General features: G+C 43.3%; 6 protein-coding genes across 10 annotated transcripts; 2 read left to right on the top strand and 4 right to left on the bottom strand.

Moving 5' to 3' along the window:
* Positions 1-386: 386 nt before the first annotated feature.
* LOC118283270 (complement C1q tumor necrosis factor-related protein 3) lies at positions 387-2,500 on the bottom strand. Of its 2 annotated transcripts, none has more exons than XM_035605069.2 (4): positions 2,041-2,500; positions 1,254-1,322; positions 921-1,049; positions 387-760 (listed from the first exon to the last, which is right to left on the bottom strand). In XM_035605069.2, the coding sequence occupies exons 2-4, from the start codon at positions 1,318-1,320 to the stop codon at positions 465-467; spliced, it is 492 nt and encodes a 163-aa protein (XP_035460962.1). In that variant the 5' UTR covers positions 1,321-1,322; positions 2,041-2,500; the 3' UTR covers positions 387-464. The 2 variants fall into 2 exon arrangements, with proteins under 2 accessions (XP_035460962.1, XP_047192081.1); XM_047336125.1 differs by having other exon boundaries at positions 1,254-1,487; positions 2,041-2,498.
* Positions 2,501-4,152: 1,652 nt separating this feature from the next.
* Positions 4,153-7,150, top strand: LOC124850824 (erythroid membrane-associated protein-like). Its single transcript, XM_047336121.1, has 3 exons — positions 4,153-4,270; positions 5,964-6,196; positions 6,401-7,150. Exons 2-3 carry the CDS (start codon positions 5,975-5,977, stop codon positions 6,776-6,778), a joined length of 600 nt encoding a protein of 199 aa, XP_047192077.1. The 5' UTR covers positions 4,153-4,270; positions 5,964-5,974; the 3' UTR covers positions 6,779-7,150.
* A 729-nt stretch (positions 7,151-7,879) lies between these two features.
* LOC124849360 (complement C1q tumor necrosis factor-related protein 3-like) lies at positions 7,880-9,998 on the bottom strand. Of its 3 annotated transcripts, none has more exons than XM_047336124.1 (4): positions 9,546-9,998; positions 8,747-8,815; positions 8,414-8,542; positions 7,880-8,253 (listed from the first exon to the last, which is right to left on the bottom strand). In XM_047336124.1, the coding sequence occupies exons 2-4, from the start codon at positions 8,811-8,813 to the stop codon at positions 7,958-7,960; spliced, it is 492 nt and encodes a 163-aa protein (XP_047192080.1). In that variant the 5' UTR covers positions 8,814-8,815; positions 9,546-9,998; the 3' UTR covers positions 7,880-7,957. The 3 variants fall into 3 exon arrangements, with proteins under 3 accessions (XP_047192080.1, XP_047192078.1, XP_047192079.1); XM_047336122.1 differs by having other exon boundaries at positions 8,747-8,980; positions 9,546-9,997; XM_047336123.1 differs by lacking the exon at positions 9,546-9,998 and having other exon boundaries at positions 8,747-9,189.
* Positions 9,999-12,247: 2,249 nt separating this feature from the next.
* On the top strand, positions 12,248-15,233 carry LOC118288750 (erythroid membrane-associated protein-like). Its single transcript, XM_035615215.2, has 3 exons — positions 12,248-12,373; positions 14,045-14,277; positions 14,482-15,233. Exons 2-3 carry the CDS (start codon positions 14,056-14,058, stop codon positions 14,857-14,859), a joined length of 600 nt encoding a protein of 199 aa, XP_035471108.2. The 5' UTR covers positions 12,248-12,373; positions 14,045-14,055; the 3' UTR covers positions 14,860-15,233.
* Positions 15,234-15,962: 729 nt separating this feature from the next.
* On the bottom strand, positions 15,963-17,837 carry LOC124849341 (complement C1q tumor necrosis factor-related protein 3-like). Of its 2 annotated transcripts, none has more exons than XM_047336126.1 (4): positions 17,553-17,837; positions 16,830-17,063; positions 16,497-16,625; positions 15,963-16,336 (listed from the first exon to the last, which is right to left on the bottom strand). In XM_047336126.1, the coding sequence occupies exons 2-4, from the start codon at positions 16,894-16,896 to the stop codon at positions 16,041-16,043; spliced, it is 492 nt and encodes a 163-aa protein (XP_047192082.1). In that variant the 5' UTR covers positions 16,897-17,063; positions 17,553-17,837; the 3' UTR covers positions 15,963-16,040. The 2 variants fall into 2 exon arrangements, with proteins under 2 accessions (XP_047192082.1, XP_047192083.1); XM_047336127.1 differs by having other exon boundaries at positions 16,830-16,898.
* A 151-nt stretch (positions 17,838-17,988) lies between these two features.
* Positions 17,989-21,473, bottom strand: vbp1 (von Hippel-Lindau binding protein 1). Its single transcript, XM_035605023.2, has 6 exons — positions 21,316-21,473; positions 20,150-20,274; positions 19,678-19,744; positions 19,316-19,414; positions 19,092-19,230; positions 17,989-18,516 (listed from the first exon to the last, which is right to left on the bottom strand). Exons 1-6 carry the CDS (start codon positions 21,397-21,399, stop codon positions 18,440-18,442), a joined length of 591 nt encoding a protein of 196 aa, XP_035460916.1. The 5' UTR covers positions 21,400-21,473; the 3' UTR covers positions 17,989-18,439.
* Between the last annotated feature and the right edge of the window lie 278 nt (positions 21,474-21,751).

Raw genomic sequence — 21,751 nt, 5'->3', positions numbered from 1 at the left:
TCATATTTAATAACTCTCTTCATCATCGTCAGAGCCACTTTACGACGAGTCCATTGGTTTCGATTCTTCAGCAGCTCAACGTTCACTCAGCCTCAGGACACGATGGCAGATCATTGACAATGAAGTTAATATTGATTTAATATCTGCTAGATGATATCATTTGAACTTGATTAAACTGGTCAAACTTTGACAGTGAAGTCATTTCCCTGTTGCTGGGAGGTTCAGTGTTTTTACTGCGACGCGTCACCTGGTCGCTCAGGTCCGTTTCTGCCTAATTATGTACAAATCTGGCACGAGAAGTTTGATTCACTGCAGATCATTGGATGTTTGATATTTCTCGTCAGTCTTGCGACATGAAGCAGTAAAGGAAACAGTCAACACTCGTATCACTGATGCCAGGATGATTTATTTGGGTTGAACACAGTTGCACAGGTTCACTGGTTCTTGGCCTCGTCTCTGAGGAGTCACCCGTGATGACAGTGGCAGAAATCCAGCAGAAAACCACTGAAGGTGGTTTGGCGACCCGCTGCCCAAATGCTGTTCCCTGCAGGCAGCGTCAGATACAGCTCATCATCCGCCTTCAGCTTCAGTATCGCTGCATTTCCTGCAGTGTCAGTTCCGCCATAGTAGCGCGCTGTCTCGGAGCTCTTCAGAACCTCTCGGCCGTTCTTGTACAGAATCAGCATGGACTCTTTGTTCGCCGGGGTTCGGTAGAAGAAGGTGAAATAATACAACCCGTCGACAGGCGCGGTGAAGATGCCTGTGGACACGAGAAGATGTTCATGAGCCGTGAGGGAGGTTCACATGCTCATCCTTTTTATTGCAAGGATAATAATGAAAACCACAACACACCAGAAACTGAAGACGATCAACTGATACTGAGTCAAATGAAGAGGAACGGCTGCATCCGATCTGTTCACCTGTATTCAGATTGAAGACGTTGTCGACGTTTGACATCTCGGTGTTGAACCTCAGAGTCGTGTTTGCGCTCAAGGGTCCGACGGCCCCGCCCTGTTCTGCTGCGACACTGAACGCCACTTTGCCTTTTCCTGTACAAAACACATTTCAAACACTTTCATTCAATGTAACTTGCGAATGACATCATCGTTTTCCTGCTCAATGAATCCACATTCATCCACAGGTATCATTAGAACAATGTTGGAGATGACGTGTGAATGTCTCTTCTGCTGCAGTTTGACACTAAACCACTTTAATGTTTCTTCCTAAAAGAATCCTAAAAGTCTCAGTCTCACCTGATTGTTTCATCTTGTCTTCCAGCTCCTTCAGCTTCTCCTCCAGTTTCTCCAGTTTTCTTTCCATCTCTGTTGGACGATCACACATGTTGATGTCAGGCAGATTGTTTTCTGATCCTCTTTGTCTCCTGTGTTGTGAATCTCAACGTCCCTGCAGCTGCTTTTATGTGTCGGCCGGTGCACGACGAACCAATCACAGAGAATCTGTGGTGTTGAGGAAATCTGAAGTTGTTCCTGAGAAAATCACAGTTGTTTTCCTGGTTTCACAAGGCGTTGAGCAACATCTTATGGCGCTCGCATGTTCCTGTTCTTTTAGCGTGTCTTAATATTTCTTCTTTAACATTTTAAAAACCACTCAGTGCGTTTGAACAGTGAAGTTGTTTTAAAGACGTTAAGCGTTTTTGATGGTTTAAATTCCACATCACTTCTTCACCCTGACGAATATTAAATAAACACTGTTTGTCATTGGACACTTGACTGTACAATCAGCTGATAATACTACACACACAGGACAGGTATTATTGTTTGGATTCCAGTAGGGGTCAGGTGTGTGTGTGTATATATATGTATATGTATATATATGTATATGTGTGTGTATATATACATATATATATGTGTATATATATATATATATATATATATATATATATATATATATATATATATATATATATATATATACATGAGAGGTGTGAAACATCCAAACTTATAAAAAATGACACTAACATAATAAAAGAACCACAAAATAGAACGACTAAATGTGGATATTAAATATTAGGTAACTCACTGGAGCAACGTTGTGAAAGACGTATTCTACTTCAGGGCAGGTAGACGCCTCCTGTCAGTCATCACGGTTCTTAAGAAAATGGTTAGTTATTTATTTTCCTGAGAAGAAATCTCCCTCATCAGATTTCTGAAGAATGTGGAACTGCTCCGACTCGTCTCAGGGTTCAACTGGTGAATAGTGACGTGACAACACACACACATTGATATTGGAGTTATGAGAGTTATGAGGAGACATCACCTCGGGGCTGGAAGAAAGTTATTGTTATAGATGAAATGAAAATGATAAAAATCTTCGCTGCCGAAGACGTAATGAAAGAAGTTTTATTCCATCAAATTAACATTAGGATTTATAGGATATTCATTTCATTACTGCTTTCTTTTCTTGTGTATTCATTTATTTGTAAAATAAAGTAAAAGAGCAGCAGGTCAACGACTGGTCTGTTTGTCCAAACGGTCGTTTAATGTTTAATAAGGACAGAACTAACTGTGAACGTGGAGCTGGACCAGTTATATGATGAACAATGAATCATTTTCATCTGAGGCTGATCAACATCTTTTTTGCTCACAGGCGACGGAAGACAACAGTTGTTTTTAATGAAGAAGTCACTTGAGAAGACTTAAATGAAAACAGTTACAGAACAGGAAGTTGGACGAACCTCGAGCAAACACAACCGCAGTTCAAAGGTCAGAGATGGTTTGGAAAATGTTGATCCTTGTTCAACGAGGCAAAGCAGATGTAAAGTCGCTCGCCCTGATGCAAACGGTACGATAATTAGTTGAGGCTCATGGTTTAGATGAGCGAATATAGCCCACATGTGAGGTACAGTAAGGAGAGGTAAGGTCTGGCATGGTAAAGTAAGGTATGGTAAGGTAAGGAGAGGTAAGGTATGGTAAAGAAAGGTATGTAAGGTAAGGAGAGGTAAGGTATGGTAAAGTAAGGTATGTAAGGTAAGGAGAGGTAAGGTTTGGTAAAGTAAGGTATGTAAGGTATTGTTTGGTTAAGTTAGGTATGGTAAGGTAAGTTATGGTATGGTAAAGTAAGGTATGGTAAGGTAAGGAGAGTAAGGTATGGTAAGGTATTATGTGGTAAGGTATGGTAAGGTATTGTATGGTTTAAGTAAGGTATGGTAAGGTAAGGTAAGGTATGGTATGGTAAGGTTATGTAATGTACGGTATGGTAAGGTATACTTTATTGTCCCAAAGGGAAAAGCTATGAAATATAATTTTAATTCTGTTTTTACAGACCAATTTATTATTATGATTATTGATAATAATAAAACAAAGTGCAGGACGGTCCCACCGGGGCCTGCAGTCCAGCTCCACAGTCCGTCTGTGGGCAGGTAGCTGCAACAGAAGCACGTTGGGAAAGATTGTGGTTTTGGTTAAATGCAAATAAACTTGTATCTGAAGTTTCCATGAACTTGTCGTGTAATAAAACCAGATCATAACTGTTCCCTCAGCAGCTGAAACATAAACCACATCGTCTGTAACAACGTCCTCATTGTGTTTATTGAAAACTGAATACATTTACCTTAAAATCATTAATATGCTGTTTTAAATGAATGAGATATGAAAGATATTGCATTAGACAGACTTGGATTAATATGTTTTAGCTCACTTACTTTCCCTCACGTTATTTTCCACAAGCTATTTTCCCCAAAATCTAAAAAAACAGGTTCTGATCATAACCAGACAGTTTCACTGTTTTCAGACATGAACAATTTTCATTGTTGTTTTTTCCCCATTAATCAGAGAACAATGTTCCCCGTGTGTCAATTTATGGACGTTGTATTCATATGCTCAGAAAATGTCCCGTTACTCCCCCGTCACATGATCTCTGATCCCGGAACAAACTGGTTTGGTTCCAGATGTTTTGTACCGAGAATATTAAACAAAATTTCAAGGTCATTAATGTTTTTACTGTTTCATTCAGGACTTTTTTTGAAGGAAACGTTTCAAAAAAGTTTGATCTGGTCCGTAACCATGACGTCACTGTACAGACATGCAGAAGTCTGACGACGTTCCTCAGGTGTGAACCATTGGACTGTGAGGCCACGCCCACCAGGCAAACACTGCAGTTATCTGTCACACTCACAGGCTCAGGACACGTCAGGTGACTGAGCAGCAGGTTATGGGTTATGTTTTATGATCAGGTAAAGTTACAGTGAAGTGGACAGACCGAGACACAGCCGCAGGTCAGGAGAGTTGCTGAGGACGTGGAGAATAAAACTGTGAGTATGAGCAATTTACAGAAACAACTCAAAATAAAAGATCATTACTCGACAGGAGCAGCAGCACTGAGATGTAGATATGTGAAATATTACATTTGTACAGATTCTGTCTTTCAAATGTTCCTTGACTGTCAGTGATGACAAGTGCAACAGATCGTAGTGTCACACTAAGAATTATGTCTTATTGTCTTTCTACTTTTTAAAATAAAGTGACTCAGAAATAGAAGTTTATATAAGACACAACATATTTTAAATATGTCCAACTGGGACAAAGTGAGTGGATGAGATGTGTGTGTTCATGAAATTGTTTCATCTTGTTGGAAGATTTGTGCTTGTTCTTAGACGACAACGATATGATGAGGTCATAACCAGCAGCTGGTTAGCTTAGCATGTAGCATGTTGATTATGGCCTTTGCCTGCTACTGGACAGTTTTCAATGGAGAAAATGTTTCATCGAGAAAACAACTGGTGCAACTGGATTCACACACAAACACACACACACACACACACACACTGATCTCTGATGACAGTGATTCATTACTGTAACTGGGTGTGTGTGTGGATACGAGTGTGTGTGTGTGTGTGTGTGTGTGTGGATACGAGTGTGTGTGTGTGTGGATACGAGTGTGTGTGTGTGTGTGTGTGTGTGTGTGGATACGAGTGTGTGTGTGTGTGTGTGTGTGTGTGTGTGTGTGGATACGAGTGTGTGTGTGTGTGTGTGTGTGTGTGTGGATACAAGTGTGTGTGTGTGTGTGTGTGTCTGTGTCTGTGTGGATACGAGTGTGTGTGTGTGTGTGTGTGTGTGTGTGTGTGTGTCTGTGTGTGTGTGTGTGTGTGTGTGGATACGAGTGTGTGTGTGTGTGTGAGATTGTGTGTGTGTGTGTGTGTCTGTGTGTGTGTGGATACGAGTGTGTGTGTGTGTGTGTGTGTGTGTCTGTGTGTGAGAGTGTGTGTGTGTGTGTGTGTGTGTGTGGATACGAGTGTGTGTGTGTGTGTAAGTGTGTGTGTGTGTGGATACGAGTGTGTGTTTGTGTGTGTGTGTGTGTGTGTGTGTGTGGATACGAGTGTGTGTGTGTGTGTGTGTGTGTGTGTGTGTGTCTGTGTGTGTGTGTGGATACGAGTGTGTGCGTGTGTGTGTGTGTGTGTGTGGATACGAGTGTGTGTGTGTGTGTGTGTGTGTCTGTGTGTGTGTGTGGATACGAGTGTGTGTGTGTGTGTGTGTGTGTGTGTGTGTGTCTGTGTGTGTGTGTGGATACGAGTGTGTGTGTGTGTGTGTGTGTGTGTGGATACGAGTGTGTGTGTGTGTGTGTGTGTGAGAGAGCATACAACACAGTGACTCACACACTGAACAGTGCAGGGAGTGTAAGAGCTGAGTGAAAGACATAGTTTCCCATATTGACACAGTGACAGAAGATTAAATCGTGAGACGTACGACCTCCCTCGTCATGTTCATGTGTATAAATATTAATAAAGATTTTCATTGCTCATGTTAAATGCCGAAATACAGATGTGTATTTTGTCATTTGATTTATTCATTCATTTACACTCGCCATCTTGTGGTTGAAAGAAAAACGACGCCCCACTTTTCACCTGCACTGTTCCATCAACACACCAGAACAATCACATGAAATATTTCTACGTATCACGGCTTTAATTTCACTCATGATCGTTTCTTAATCGTTTCTATTCTCAGCCCTATATAACATGTTACAGTGGTATGAACTGAATTTCCCTGCGCTGGTCTCCTCAGTGGACGTGGTGTTGGACCAGGACACCGCCCATCCCAACATCGTCCTGTCAGCGGACGGGAAGCAGGCGGGCCGCGGCGAGCTGCTGCACCTCGTCCCCGACAACCCCCAACGCTTCGACCCCGTCATCTGCGTTCTGGCCAGCAGAGGCTTCCTGTCCGGGAGATTCTACTTCCAGGTGGGTTTCTCTTTCTCACCTGGGGGCTCCCTCAGACACTGTCTGAGGAACTTTTCCCCGAGAGAGATTCCAGAAAATGTCTGACATCGGGCCACTAAGGAAAAGTTCAAGGAAATGTGTGAGACTCACCGCCCTCCAACACCCAAGTCCTCCAACAGATTTCAAGTGTTTTGAATTCTGGACTTTTCCTGTGCTGTCCATCAGGTTGCCGTGGGGACAAAGACTTTCTGGGACCTGGGCGTGGTCAAAGAGTCTGTCAACAGGAAGGGGATGATCACCTCCAAGCCGGAGAACGGCTTCTGGACGGTGCGGATGAGGAACGGGGACGAGTACCGGGCCCTGGACTCGCCCTCGGTGCGTCTGTCGCTCGGGCAGAAGCCCCGGACCGTCGGGGTGTTTGTGGACTACGAGGACGGGACGGTGTCGTTCTTCGACGTGGGAAACGGGTCGCACATGTACAGCTTCACCGGCTGCCCGTTCTCCGAGAGGATCTTCCCCTTCTTCAGCCCCGGCGTGTGTGACGAGGGGAGGAACAAGGCGCCGCTGGTGATCGCTGCCGTCAATCCCGAGGGTTCCACCTGAGGCTGATCCACTGTCTAACGGTTCAGGCTGCAAACGTATTTCCATAGAAAGTAATTTCAACTTTCCAACTCATATGAATCAAACATTTGCAACATGATTATTATTAAAATGCAGGGTTCTGTTGGGCTACGGACTCTGACGTGTTTGCCACAGACTGACTTTACAGCGAGTGCACGTCTCGCCATGTTGACGAAATTCCTGTTCGCTGTCTTGTCCAGATCCAAGTTCCCTTGTGTTTCCCGTGGGTCACGGGTCAGTCAGACAAACGTCGAGGAAAACTCTCCCTCCTTGGCAAAGGAGGAAACTGTGCTATTGATTTTCTCAATCTTTGTTTCTGTGGTGATCAGATTCTGAAATAAAGTTTCAATGGTTTTCTCGTCTCGGCTCAGAAACCTTTTGTCCTGCAGCCGCCCGAAGGAAACGTTCAGCAAACTGCTGCCTCGCGGCGCCCGACGTCCTGTGACCACGAACTTGTCGTGGTCAACGTGTTTCTGAAGTCGTGCGTGTTTTTGCTCTGTTTTGGTCTCAACCAGCTCCTCAGGAAAACGAGTTGCATTTGTAGTTACTGCGCTTTACACTCAGCAATTATACCTTGTTGAAGTGTTCTATTATAATGATGATGACATGGTGTTGCTGTCAGTGATGATTTGGATTGTTTCCTTGGAGATAACCAGTCGTCATCTTTTAGCGAGGGGAGCGTTTATCTGTTGCTAACTCATATTTAATAACTCTCTTCATCATCGTCAGAGCCACTTTACGACGAGTCCATTGGTTTCGATTCTTCAGCAGCTCAACGTTCACTCAGCCTCAGGACACGATGGCAGATCATTGACAATGAAGTTAATATTGATTTAATATCTGCTAGATGATATCATTTGAACTTGATTAAACTGGTCAAACTTTGACAGTGAAGTCATTTCCCTGTTGCTGGGAGGTTCAGTGTTTTTACTGCGACGCGTCACCTGGTCGCTCAGGTCCGTTTCTGCCTAATTATGTACAAATCTGGCACGAGAAGTTTGATTCACTGCAGATCATTGGATGTTTGATATTTCTCGTCAGTCTTGCGACATGAAGCAGTAAAGGAAACAGTCAACACTCGTATCACTGATGCCAGGATGATTTATTTGGGTTGAACACAGTTGCACAGGTTCACTGGTTCTTGGCCTCGTCTCTGAGGAGTCACCCGTGATGACAGTGGCAGAAATCCAGCAGAAAACCACTGAAGGTGGTTTGGCGACCCGCTGCCCAAATGCTGTTCCCTGCAGGCAGCGTCAGATACAGCTCATCATCCGCCTTCAGCTTCAGTATCGCTGCATTTCCTGCAGTGTCAGTTCCGCCATAGTAGCGCTCTGTCTCGGAGCTCTTCAGAACCTCTCGGCCGTTCTTGTACAGAATCAGCATGGACTCTTTGTTCGCCGGGGTTCGGTAGAAGAAGGTGAAATAATACAACCCGTCGACAGGCGCGGTGAAGATGCCTGTGGACACGAGAAGATGTTCATGAGCCGTGAGGGAGGTTCACATGCTCATCCTTTTTATTGCAAGGATAATAATGAAAACCACAACACACCAGAAACTGAAGACGATCAACTGATACTGAGTCAAATGAAGAGGAACGGCTGCATCCGATCTGTTCACCTGTATTCAGATTGAAGACGTTGTCGACGTTTGACATCTCGGTGTTGAACCTCAGAGTCGTGTTTGCGCTCAAGGGTCCGACGGCCCCGCCCTGTTCTGCTGCGACACTGAACGCCACTTTGCCTTTTCCTGTACAAAACACATTTCAAACACTTTCATTCAATGTAACTTGCGAATGACATCATCGTTTTCCTGCTCAATGAATCCACATTCATCCACAGGTATCATTAGAACAATGTTGGAGATGACGTGTGAATGTCTCTTCTGCTGCAGTTTGACACTAAACCACTTTAATGTTTCTTCCTAAAAGAATCCTAAAAGTCTCAGTCTCACCTGATTGTTTCATCTTGTCTTCCAGCTCCTTCAGCTTCTCCTCCAGTTTCTCCAGTTTTCTTTCCATCTCTGTTGGACGATCACACATGTTGATGTCAGGCAGATTGTTTTCTGATCCTCTTTGTCTCCTGAGTTGTGAATCTCAACGTCCCTGCAGCTGCTTTTATGTGTCGGCCGGTGCACGACGAACCAATCACAGAGAATCTGTGGTGTTGAGGAAATCTGAAGTTGTTCCTGAGAAAATCACAGTTGTTTTCCTGGTTTCACAAGGCGTTGAGCAACATCTTATGGCGCTCGCATGTTCCTGTTCTTTTAGCGTGTCTTAATATTTCTTCTTTAACATTTTAAAAACCACTCAGTGCGTTTGAACAGTGAAGTTGTTTTAAAGACGTTAAGCGTTTTTGATGGTTTAAATTCCACATCACTTCTTCACCCTGACGAATATTAAATAAACACTGTTTGTCATTGGACACTTGACTGTACAATCAGCTGATAATACTACACACACAGGACAGGTATTATTGTTTGGATTCCAGTAGGGGTCAGGTGTGTGTGTGTATATATATGTATATGTATATATATGTATATGTGTGTGTATATATACATATATATATGTGTATATATATATATATATATATATATATATATATATATATATATATATATATATATATATATATATATATATATATATATGAGAGGTGTGAAACATCCAAACTTATAAAAAATGACACTAACATAATAAAAGAACCACAAAATAGAACGACTAAATGTGGATATTAAATATTAGGTAACTCACTGGAGCAACGTTGTGAAAGACGTATTCTACTTCAGGGCAGGTAGACGCCTCCTGTCAGTCATCACGGTTCTTAAGAAAATGGTTAGTTATTTATTTTCCTGAGAAGAAATCTCCCTCATCAGATTTCTGAAGAATGTGGAACTGCTCCGACTCGTCTCAGGGTTCAACTGGTGAATAGTGACGTGACAACACACACACATTGATATTGGAGTTATGAGAGTTATGAGGAGACATCACCTCGGGGCTGGAAGAAAGTTATTGTTATAGATGAAATGAAAATGATAAAAATCTTCGCTGCCGAAGACGTAATGAAAGAAGTTTTATTCCATCAAATTAACATTAGGATTTATAGGATATTCATTTCATTACTGCTTTCTTTTCTTGTGTATTCATTTATTTGTAAAATAAAGTAAAAGAGCAGCAGGTCAACGACTGGTCTGTTTGTCCAAACGGTCGTTTAATGTTTAATAAGGACAGAACTAACTGTGAACGTGGAGCTGGACCAGTTATATGATGAACAATGAATCATTTTCATCTGAGGCTGATCAACATCTTTTTTGCTCACAGGCGACGGAAGACAACAGTTGTTTTTAATGAAGAAGTCACTTGAGAAGACTTAAATGAAAACAGTTACAGAACAGGAAGTTGGACGAACCTCGAGCAAACACAACCGCAGTTCAAAGGTCAGAGATGGTTTGGAAAATGTTGATCCTTGTTCAACGAGGCAAAGCAGATGTAAAGTCGCTCGCCCTGATGCAAACGGTACGATAATTAGTTGAGGCTCATGGTTTAGATGAGCGAATATAGCCCACATGTGAGGTACAGTAAGGAGAGGTAAGGTCTGGCATGGTAAAGTAAGGTATGGTAAGGTAAGGAGAGGTAAGGTATGGTAAAGAAAGGTATGTAAGGTAAGGAGAGGTAAGGTATGGTAAAGTAAGGTATGTAAGGTAAGGAGAGGTATGGTATGGTAAAGTAAGGTATGTAAGGTAAGGAGAGGTAAGGTATGGTAATGTAAGTTATGTAAGGTAAGGAGAGGTAAAGTAAGGTATGGTAAAGTAAGGTATGTAAGGTAAGGAGAGGTAAGGTATGGTAAAGTAAGGTATGTAAGGTAAGGAGAGGTAAGGTTTGGTAAAGTAAGGTATGTAAGGTATTGTTTGGTTAAGTTAGGTATGGTAAGGTAAGTTATGGTATGGTAAAGTAAGGTATGGTAAGGTAAGGAGAGTAAGGTATGGTAAGGTATTATGTGGTAAGGTATGGTAAGGCTCATGGTTTAGATGAGCGAATATAGCCCACATGTGAGGTACAGTAAGGAGAGGTAAGGTCTGGCATGGTAAAGTAAGGTATGGTAAGGTAAGGAGAGGTAAGGTATGGTAAAGAAAGGTATGTAAGGTAAGGAGAGGTAAGGTATGGTAAAGTAAGGTATGTAAGGTAAGGAGAGGTAAGGTATGGTAAAGTAAGGTATGTAAGGTAAGGAGAGGTAAGGTATGGTAATGTAAGGTATGTAAGGTAAGGAGAGGTAAGGTAAGGTATGGTAAGGTATGTAAGGTAAGGAGAGGTAAGGTTTGGTAAAGTAAGGTATGTAAGGTATTTTTTGGTTAAGTTAGGTATGGTAAGGTAAGTTATGGTATGGTAAAGTAAGGTATGGTAAGGTAAGGAGAGTAAGGTATGGTAAGGTATTATGTGGTAAGGTATGGTAAGGTATTGTATGGTTTAAGTAAGGTATGGTAAGGTAAGGTAAGGTATGGTATGGTAAGGTTATGTAATGTACGGTATGGTAAGGTATACTTTATTGTCCCAAAGGGAAAAGCTATGAAATATAATTTTAATTCTGTTTTTACAGACCAATTTATTATTATGATTATTGATAATAATAAAACAAAGTGCAGGACGGTCCCACCGGGGCCTGCAGTCCAGCTCCACAGTCCGTCTGTGGGCAGGTAGCTGCAACAGAAGCACGTTGGGAAAGATTGTGGTTTTGGTTAAATGCAAATAAACTTGTATCTGAAGTTTCCATGAACTTGTCGTGTAATAAAACCAGATCATAACTGTTCCCTCAGCAGCTGAAACATAAACCACATCGTCTGTAACAACGTCCTCATTGTGTTTATTGAAAACTGAATACATTTACCTTAAAATCATTAATATGCTGTTTTAAATGAATGAGATATGAAAGATATTGCATTAGACAGACTTGGATTAATATGTTTTAGCTCACTTACTTTCCCTCACGTTATTTTCCACAAGCTATTTTCCCCAAAATCTAAAAAAACAGGTTCTGATCATAACCAGACAGTTTCACTGTTTTCAGACATGAACAATTTTCATTGTTGTTTTTTCCCCATTAATCAGAGAACAATGTTCCCCGTGTGTCAATTTATGGACGTTGTATTCATATGCTCAGAAAATGTCCCGTTACTCCCCCGTCACATGATCTCTGATCCCGGAACAAACTGGTTTGGTTCCAGATGTTTTGTACCGAGAATATTAAACAAAATTTCAAGGTCATTAATGTTTTTACTGTTTCATTCAGGACTTTTTTTGAAGGAAACGTTTCAAAAAAGTTTGATCTGGTCCGTAACCATGACGTCACTGTACAGACATGCAGAAGTCTGACGACGTTCCTCAGGTGTGAACCATTGGACTGTGAGGCCACGCCCACCAGGCAAACACTGCAGTTATCTGTCACACTCACAGGCTCAGGACACGTCAGGTGACTGAGCAGCAGGTTATGGGTTATGTTTTATGATCAGGTAAAGTTACAGTGAAGTGGACAGACCGAGACACAGCCGCAGGTCAGGAGAGTTGCTGAGGACGTGGAGAATAAAACTGTGAGTATGAGCAATTTACAGAAACAACTCAAAATAAAAGATCATTACTCGACAGGAGCAGCAGCACTGAGATGTAGATATGTGAAATATTACATTTGTACAGATTCTGTCTTTCAAATGTTCCTTGACTGTCAGTGATGACAAGTGCAACAGATCGTAGTGTCACACTAAGAATTATGTCTTATTGTCTTTCTACTTTTTAAAATAAAGTGACTCAGAAATAGAAGTTTATATAAGACACAACATATTTTAAATATGTCCAACTGGGACAAAGTGAGTGGATGAGATGTGTGTGTTCATGAAATTGTTTCATCTTGTTGGAAGATTTGTGCTTGTTCTTAGACGACAACGATATGATGAGGTCATAACCAGCAGCTGGTTAGCTTAGCATGTAGCATGTTGATTATGGCCTTTGCCTGCTACTGGACAGTTTTCAATGGAGAAAATGTTTCATCGAGAAAACAACTGGTGCAACTGGATTCACACACAAACACACACACACACACACACACACTGATCTCTGATGACAGTGATTCATTACTGTAACTGGGTGTGTGTGTGGATACGAGTGTGTGTGTGTGTGTGTGTGTGTGTGGATACGAGTGTGTGTGTGTGTGGATACGAGTGTGTGTGTGTGTGTGTGTGTGTGTGTGGATACGAGTGTGTGTGTGTGTGTGTGTGTGTGTGTGTGTGGATACGAGTGTGTGTGTGTGTGTGTGTGTGTGTGTGGATACAAGTGTGTGTGTGTGTGTGTGTGTCTGTGTCTGTGTGGATACGAGTGTGTGTGTGTGTGTGTGTGTGTGTGTGTGTGTCTGTGTGTGTGTGTGTGTGGATACGAGTGTGTGTGTGTGTGTGAGATTGTGTGTGTGTGTGTGTGTCTGTGTGTGTGTGGATACGAGTGTGTGTGTGTGTGTCTGTGTGTGAGAGTGTGTGTGTGTGTGTGTGTGTGTGGATACGAGTGTGTGTGTGTGTGTGTGTGTGTGTGTGTGTGGATACGAGTGTGTGTTTGTGTGTGTGTGTGTGTGTGTGTGTGGATACGAGTGTGTGTGTGTGTGTGTGTGTGTGTGTGTGTGTCTGTGTGTGTGTGTGGATACGAGTGTGTGCGTGTGTGTGTGTGTGTGTGTGGATACGAGTGTGTGTGTGTGTGTGTGTGTGTCTGTGTGTGTGTGTGGATACGAGTGTGTGTGTGTGTGTGTGTGTGTGTGTGTGTGTGTCTGTGTGTGTGTGTGGATACGAGTGTGTGTGTGTGTGTGTGTGTGTGTGGATACGAGTGTGTGTGTGTGTGTGTGTGTGAGAGAGCATACAACACAGTGACTCACACACTGAACAGTGCAGGGAGTGTAAGAGCTGAGTGAAAGACATAGTTTCCCATATTGACACAGTGACAGAAGATTAAATCGTGAGACGTACGACCTCCCTCGTCATGTTCATGTGTATAAATATTAATAAAGATTTTCATTGCTCATGTTAAATGCCGAAATACAGATGTGTATTTTGTCATTTGATTTATTCATTCATTTACACTCGCCATCTTGTGGTTGAAAGAAAAACGACGCCCCACTTTTCACCTGCACTGTTCCATCAACACACCAGAACAATCACATGAAATATTTCTACGTATCACGGCTTTAATTTCACTCATGATCGTTTCTTAATCGTTTCTATTCTCAGCCCTATATAACATGTTACAGTGGTATGAACTGAATTTCCCTGCGCTGGTCTCCTCAGTGGACGTGGTGTTGGACCAGGACACCGCCCATCCCAACATCGTCCTGTCAGCGGACGGGAAGCAGGCGGGCCGCGGCGAGCTGCTGCACCTCGTCCCCGACAACCCCCAACGCTTCGACCCCGTCATCTGCGTTCTGGCCAGCAGAGGCTTCCTGTCCGGGAGATTCTACTTCCAGGTGGGTTTCTCTTTCTCACCTGGGGGCTCCCTCAGACACTGTCTGAGGAACTTTTCCCCGAGAGAGATTCCAGAAAATGTCTGACATCGGGCCACTAAGGAAAAGTTCAAGGAAATGTGTGAGACTCACCGCCCTCCAACACCCAAGTCCTCCAACAGATTTCAAGTGTTTTGAATTCTGGACTTTTCCTGTGCTGTCCATCAGGTTGCCGTGGGGACAAAGACTTTCTGGGACCTGGGCGTGGTCAAAGAGTCTGTCAACAGGAAGGGGATGATCACCTCCAAGCCGGAGAACGGCTTCTGGACGGTGCGGATGAGGAACGGGGACGAGTACCGGGCCCTGGACTCGCCCTCGGTGCGTCTGTCGCTCGGGCAGAAGCCCCGGACCGTTGGGGTGTTTGTGGACTACGAGGACGGGACGGTGTCGTTCTTCGACGTGGGAAACGGGTCGCACATGTACAGCTTCACCGGCTGCCCGTTCTCCGAGAGGATCTTCCCCTTCTTCAGCCCCGGCGTGTGTGACGAGGGGAGGAACAAGGCGCCGCTGGTGATCGCTGCCGTCAATCCCGAGGGTTCCACCTGAGGCTGATCCACTGTCTAACGGTTCAGGCTGCAAACGTATTTCCATAGAAAGTAATTTCAACTTTCCAACTCAAACATGAATCAAACATTTGCAACATGATTATTATTAAAATGCAGGGTTCTGTTGGGCTACGGACTCTGACGTGTTTGCCACAGACTGACTTTACAGCGAGTGCACGTCTCGCCATGTTGACGAAATTCCTGTTCGCTGTCTTGTCCAGATCCAAGTTCCCTTGTGTTTCCCGTGGGTCACGGGTCAGTCAGACAAACGTCGAGGAAAACTCTCCCTCCTTGGCAAAGGAGGAAACTGTGCTATTGATTTTCTCAATCTTTGTTTCTGTGGTGATCAGATTCTGAAATAAAGTTTCAATGGTTTTCTCGTCTCGGCTCAGAAACCTTTTGTCCTGCAGCCGCCCGAAGGAAACGTTCAGCAAACTGCTGCCTCGCGGCGCCCGACGTCCTGTGACCACGAAGTTGTCGTGGTCAACGTGTTTTTGAAGTCGTGCGTGTTTTTGCTCTGTTTTGGTCTCAACCAGCTCCTCAGGAAAACGAGTTGCATTTGTAGTTACTGCGCTTTACACTCAGCAATTATACCTTGTTGAAGTGTTCTATTATAATGATGATGACATGGTGTTGCTGTCAGTGATGATTTGGATTGTTTCTTTGGAGATAACCAGTCGTCATCTTTTAGCGAGGGGAGCGTTTATCTGTTGCTAACTCATATTTAATAACTCTCTTCATCATCGTCAGAGCCACTTTACGACGAGTCCATTGGTTTCGATTCTTCAGCAGCTCAACGTTCACTCAGCCTCAGGACACGATGGCAGATCATTGACAATGAAGTTAATATTGATTTAATATCTGCTAGATGATATCATTTGAACTTGATTAAACTGGTCAAACTTTGACAGTGAAGTCATTTCCCTGTTGCTGGGAGGTTCAGTGTTTTTACTGCGACGCGTCACCTGGTCGCTCAGGTCCGTTTCTGCCTAATTATGTACAAAACTGGCACGAGAAGTTTGATTCACTGCAGATCATTGGATGTTTGATATTTCTCGTCAGTCTTGCGACATGAAGCAGTAAAGGAAACAGTCAACACTCGTATCACTGATGCCAGGATGATTTATTTGGGTTGAACACAGTTGTACAGGTTCACTGGTTCTTGGCCTCGTCTCTGAGGAGTCACCCGTGATGACAGTGGCAGAAATCCAGCAGAAAACCACTGAAGGTGGTTTGGCGACCCGCTGCCCAAATGCTGTTCCCTGCAGGCAGCGTCAGATACAGCTCATCATCCGCCTTCAGCTTCAGTATCGCTGCATTTCCTGCAGTGTCAGTTCCGCCATAGTAGCGCTCTGTCTCGGAGCTCTTCAGAACCTCTCGGCCGTTCTTGTACAGAATCAGCATGGACTCTTTGTTCGCCGGGGTTCGGTAGAAGAAGGTGAAATAATACAACCCGTCGACAGGCGCGGTGAAGATGCCTGTGGACACGAGAAGATGTTCATGAGCCGTGAGGGAGGTTCACATGCTCATCCTTTTTATTGCAAGGATAATAATGAAAACCACAACACACCAGAAACTGAAGACGATCAACTGATACTGAGTCAAATGAAGAGGAACGGCTGCATCCGATCTGTTCACCTGTATTCAGATTGAAGACGTTGTCGACGTTTGACATCTCGGTGTTGAACCTCAGAGTCGTGTTTGCGCTCAAGGGTCCGACGGCCCCGCCCTGTTCTGCTGCGACACTGAACGCCACTTTGCCTTTTCCTGTACAAAACACATTTCAAACACTTTCATTCAATGTAACTTGCGAATGACATCATCGTTTTCCTGCTCAATGAATCCACATTCATCCACAGGTATCATTAGAACAATGTTGGAGATGACGTGTGAATGTCTCTTCTGCTGCAGTTTGACACTAAACCACTTTAATGTTTCTTCCTAAAAGAATCCTAAAAGTCTCAGTCTCACCTGATTGTTTCATCTTGTCTTCCAGCTCCTTCAGCTTCTCCTCCAGTTTCTCCAGTTTTCTTTCCATCTCTGTTGGACGATCACACACGTTGATGTCAGGCAGATTGTTTTCTGATCCTCTTCGTCTCCTGAGTTGTGAATCTCAACGTCCCTGCAGCTGCTTTTATGTGTCGGCCGGTGCACGACGAACCAATCACAGAGAATCTGTGGTGTTGAGGAAATCTGAAGTTGTTCCTGAGAAAATCAGTTGTTTTCCTGGTTTCACAAGGCGTTGAGCAACATCTTATGGCGCTCGCATGTTCCTGTTCTTTTAGCGTGTCTTAATATTTCTTCTTTAACATTTTAAAAACCACTCAGTGCATTTGAACAGTGAAGTTGTTTTAAAGACGTTAAGCGTTTTTGATGGTTTAAATTCCACATCACTTCTTCACCCTGACGAATATTAAATAAACACTGTTTGTCATTGGACACTTGACTGTACAATCAGCTGATAATACTACACACACAGGACAGGTATTATTGTTTGGATTCCAGTAGGGGTCAGGTGTGTGTGTGTATATATATGTATATGTATATGTATATATATGTATATGTGTATATATATATGTATATATATATATGAGAGGTGTGAAACATCCAAACTTATAAAAAATGACACTAACATAATAAAAGAACCACAAAATAGAACGACTAAATGTGGATATTAAATATTAGGTAACTCACTGGAGCAACGTTGTGAAAGACGTATTCTACTTCAGGGCAGGTCGACGCCTCCTGTCAGTCATCACGGTTCTTAAGAAAATGGTTAGTTATTTATTTTCCTGAGAAGAAATCTCCCTCATCAGATTTCTGAAGAATGTGGAACTGCTCCAACTCGTCTCAGGGTTCAACTGGTGAATAGTGACGTGACAACACACACACATTGATATTGGAGTTATGAGAGTTATGAGGAGACATCACCTCGGGGCTGGAAGAAAGTTATTGTTATAGATGAAATGAAAATGATAAAAATCTTCGCTGCCGAAGACGTAATGAAAGAAGTTTTATTCCATCAAATTAACATTAGGATTTATAGGATATTCATTTCATTACTGCTTTCTTTTCTTGTGTATTCATTTATTTGTAAAATAAAGTAAAAGAGCAGCAGGTCAACGACTGGTCTGTTTGTCCAAACGGTCGTTTAATGTTTAATGAGAACAGACGAATACATACAGACGGAACAGCAGTGAGGAAGAGGAGGAAGAGGAGGAAGAGGAGGAGTCCTGAAGGAGTCAGGTGACACCAGGCAGAAACCGTTTGATGAACGTGGTCGTTCAGGAAACCACGAGCGACAGAAACTACAGAACAGGCAGTGAGAGAGCAATGAAGCCTCCTCATCTTTGTGTCTTCTGTTTGGTTTTTACTTGGAACAATAAGTTTGAGAAGTAGCAGATGAGGAGGAAGGACAGAAAAGACGCGTTCAAAACCAAAACACACGACTCATCTTCAGCGACACGAACGTCACCTCTTTACAAACAAGATCTGCGTTGAATCAGACGAGTTCAGTGACTGTGAGAACATACGTGACGGGAGTTTCTAATTTCTTTAATGGACGAGAGAGAAGAAGGTTCTTAGGACTTGTCTGCCGACTTCAGCAGGTTTTCTCTGCTCCTCCTCTTCACGTCCCAGTTGTAGACTCGTGCCATGTCTGAGGAGAAGCGGCGAGTTGAGGAACAAACGACGACGGCGGCGTCCAGTCGACGAGCAGAGAGAAAAAAACCTCACAGGTCACATCGTGGTACGGGCGGACGGGAGCGTAAATGCCGCCCGCCCTTCACTTCCTGGTTGGTTCTCATTGGTCACGACTCGATTAGGAGCAGTAAATATAAAACGTTCCCTCGTCGTCATTTTTACAGTTTCTCTTTATTGACACCGTCCTCTGTAACTAAGCAACCAAACTGCAGGTTGACATCCTACTTCCTGTTTCCAGCGACACGCACGCACGCACGCACACCATAATTGTACAAAACTTTTGCCTCGTTGCCTTTGTTTTGTTTGTGTTTTATACATCATTTTTCTTTAAGAAAACTAAACACGCATTAGTGTGGATGTCGCCGGAGTTCTGGGTCGTAGTTCTGAGAGAGATTAAAATGTCTAAATGTACTCACACATTATGTGTTAATATGATATATCATACTTCATGTGATATTTGTTGACAAGAAGTACAAAATCAAGAACTCAGCCAGCAGACGGCGCCATCTGGCGACGCCGTAAAAAGGATACTGACTTCGATGGTGGTGAACTGGTCTCGCAGGAAGTCCAGGTCGTCCACGAGCGTCTCCAGGTTGCGGGACGCCGTCGACAGGTTCTTCTCCAGCAGAGCCTGCGCTTCGTCGATGTCGTACTCCAGCATCACGTTGGCCTTTGGCGGGAAAAACAAAGAGGTGAGTTCACGCGCGCGAGGGCGACTCGGAGGAGAAGCGGAGGTTCCGATGAGCGTGACTCACCCCGAGCCAGAGGCAGACTTTGTCGGTGGGCGGCACCGAGGCCTTGCAGTACACGTTGTCGGCCAACAGGAAGTGTGTCTCCATGCGCTCTGTGGTTCCCTAGAGGAAAACACAGAGTCCATCCAGTCAAGTTTCTTCTAAAACGATGAATATGATTAATACCACAAAACCCCAGACGAGTCAATCATTTGTCTTTAATTATTAAATTGGTATTCGTTTGCAGCTCGTGATTTTCCTCATCCGAGGAAAGTGAAACTCAAGGGAACGTTTAGGTCCAACAGAGATTACTAATTATTCGAATTTTAATAATTGAATTTATAAGACCTCATTTCACAGCAGCTTCACTATGAAACCACACGCACCTTTTTCTTCTGCATGTGCCGCAGGATTTCCAGCGTCTGTGTGATTTGTGGAATCTGGTTTTTCAACCTGAAGTTCGAGGAGAAGACGAGAATCAGACGAGAACAGTTAAGACCCAAAGAACAGAATCCCCGATCCACAGCTGGGGGAATGTGATCAGCAGAAATATGGAGCAAATGTACAAAACATACACTGTAAAACTATTTGTACACATGAAACGGGCTTCGCACACGTGAGGAGAAGCTCTTCTTCCTGTCGGTTTGACTTTTCCTATTTGTTTGTTGAGTGGTCCATTTGAACTAATAACTGATGATATCATAAATGTGTCTTATGGTCCATTTCAACTAATAACTGATGATATCATAAATGTGTCTTATGGTCCATTTCAACTAATAACTGATGATATCATAAATGTGTCTTATGGTCCATTTGAACTAATAACTGATGATATCATAAATGTGTCTTGTGCGTCACCTCATTTTCTTCTGCGACAGGTTGAGCTCCATGTATTTATATTTCTGGTACTGTTCGTCCAGCCGCCTCAGAACCGCGTCGGCCGTCTCGTTGCCGGGCTGCTTCATGAACGAGTCCACGTCCTCCTGAGGGAGAGGAAACACAAACATGATGAGTTGTATATATATATATAAAATGTATACATATATATATGAATATCTGTCATACTCTGAGTGGTTCACATTTCTCCATTGTGTACGTGTGCTGCTTTTATTCTTCTTTCATATAATTTTGGATTAAAGACGCACCGATTATTGATTCATCAACTCGTGGATCATATGCAGAATATTAGTCAATAACAATTTTTTGATATTTAACTTTTGAGGTTCTCAGATCAAGAGTTTATTTGTCTCAAACAGCACACAATGTTATATACTATAATTAAAAATATGAAATAAATATGAATAAAAGGAAATGTAGTTTTGTTATGTGTCATTGATTGTACTCAATTAAAGGTATTTGGGTTTTGCACGGTTGATTGGATCAGATATTTTTCTATTTAAAAAAAAGATTAATGGGAAAATTAATGTGAGGATCGATCGCCATTGAAAATAATCGCTGGCTGCAGCAATAAGGTCTTTATTATTTTTCGTATTAATAATACATAAAACAGCTGAAATGAATGACACGTTTCAGCCAGAACAACATGATGGTCATCAAAAAAATTACAGCAATCACGTTTATATTTCTTCTCTTTAGGTAGAAAATCCAATTATTAATTGTGTCGTTGGATCAGTAATTCTTCAACTGTTCTGGATGAGGGCTAATGCTAATCTACACGTCACCAGCTGAAATATGATTTATGAATCATGAAGCATGTTGACAAAGGAGGCAGATGATGTGATGATATGTCCATACATGGAGTGACACACACACACACAGAGACAGAGACAGAGACACACACACACACACACACACACACACACACACACACACACACACACACACACACACACACACACACACACACACACACACACACACACACAGTAGCCGTTAGCTCGCAGCATGCTAGCGTGACGCGCCCACACGCCGCAGCGCAGCCGCACACGCCGCCTCTCCGGCGGCCGAACGTCCCGCCGGAGAGGCGGCGACACGGTGCGCGGGAGGCGCCGGGCTTCACTCACCACAAACGCCGCCTCCGGGATCCCGAGGTGCTTCCTCTTCGTCGCCAGAGCCGCATCGTTGCTGGTGTCTATGGTCGCCGCCATCTTGGAGAGGGACTGCTGCTCCTCCTTCTTCTTCTTCTTCTTCTTCTTCTTCTTCTTCTTCCGAGTCCGAGCGTCTGGAGAGACACGGCGGAGCCTCTGCTGCCCCCCAGCGGCCACAGGCCGCAACTGCTAGCGGTACTGCTATTACCCGTGACACCGAAGCTCCGAGGGCGTGTCGATATCTAGAGACATATCTATATATACAGACACCCCACTTGATACATATACAGGTGGACTGGAACCCTTATATATATATATATATATATATATATATATAAGTTTCAGTCTAGATTTGTCGCTCATTCAAGTGAACATGTCTGTGCAAATCACACTTTTCACAACCTCATATTTC

The sequence above is a fragment of the Scophthalmus maximus genome, chromosome 12, assembly GCF_022379125.1.
Source record: "Scophthalmus maximus strain ysfricsl-2021 chromosome 12, ASM2237912v1, whole genome shotgun sequence".
Taxonomy (NCBI): domain Eukaryota; kingdom Metazoa; phylum Chordata; class Actinopteri; order Pleuronectiformes; family Scophthalmidae; genus Scophthalmus; species Scophthalmus maximus.
The sequence above is the reverse complement of the archived record's forward strand: the minus strand, read 5'-3'. Positions and strand labels throughout refer to the sequence as shown.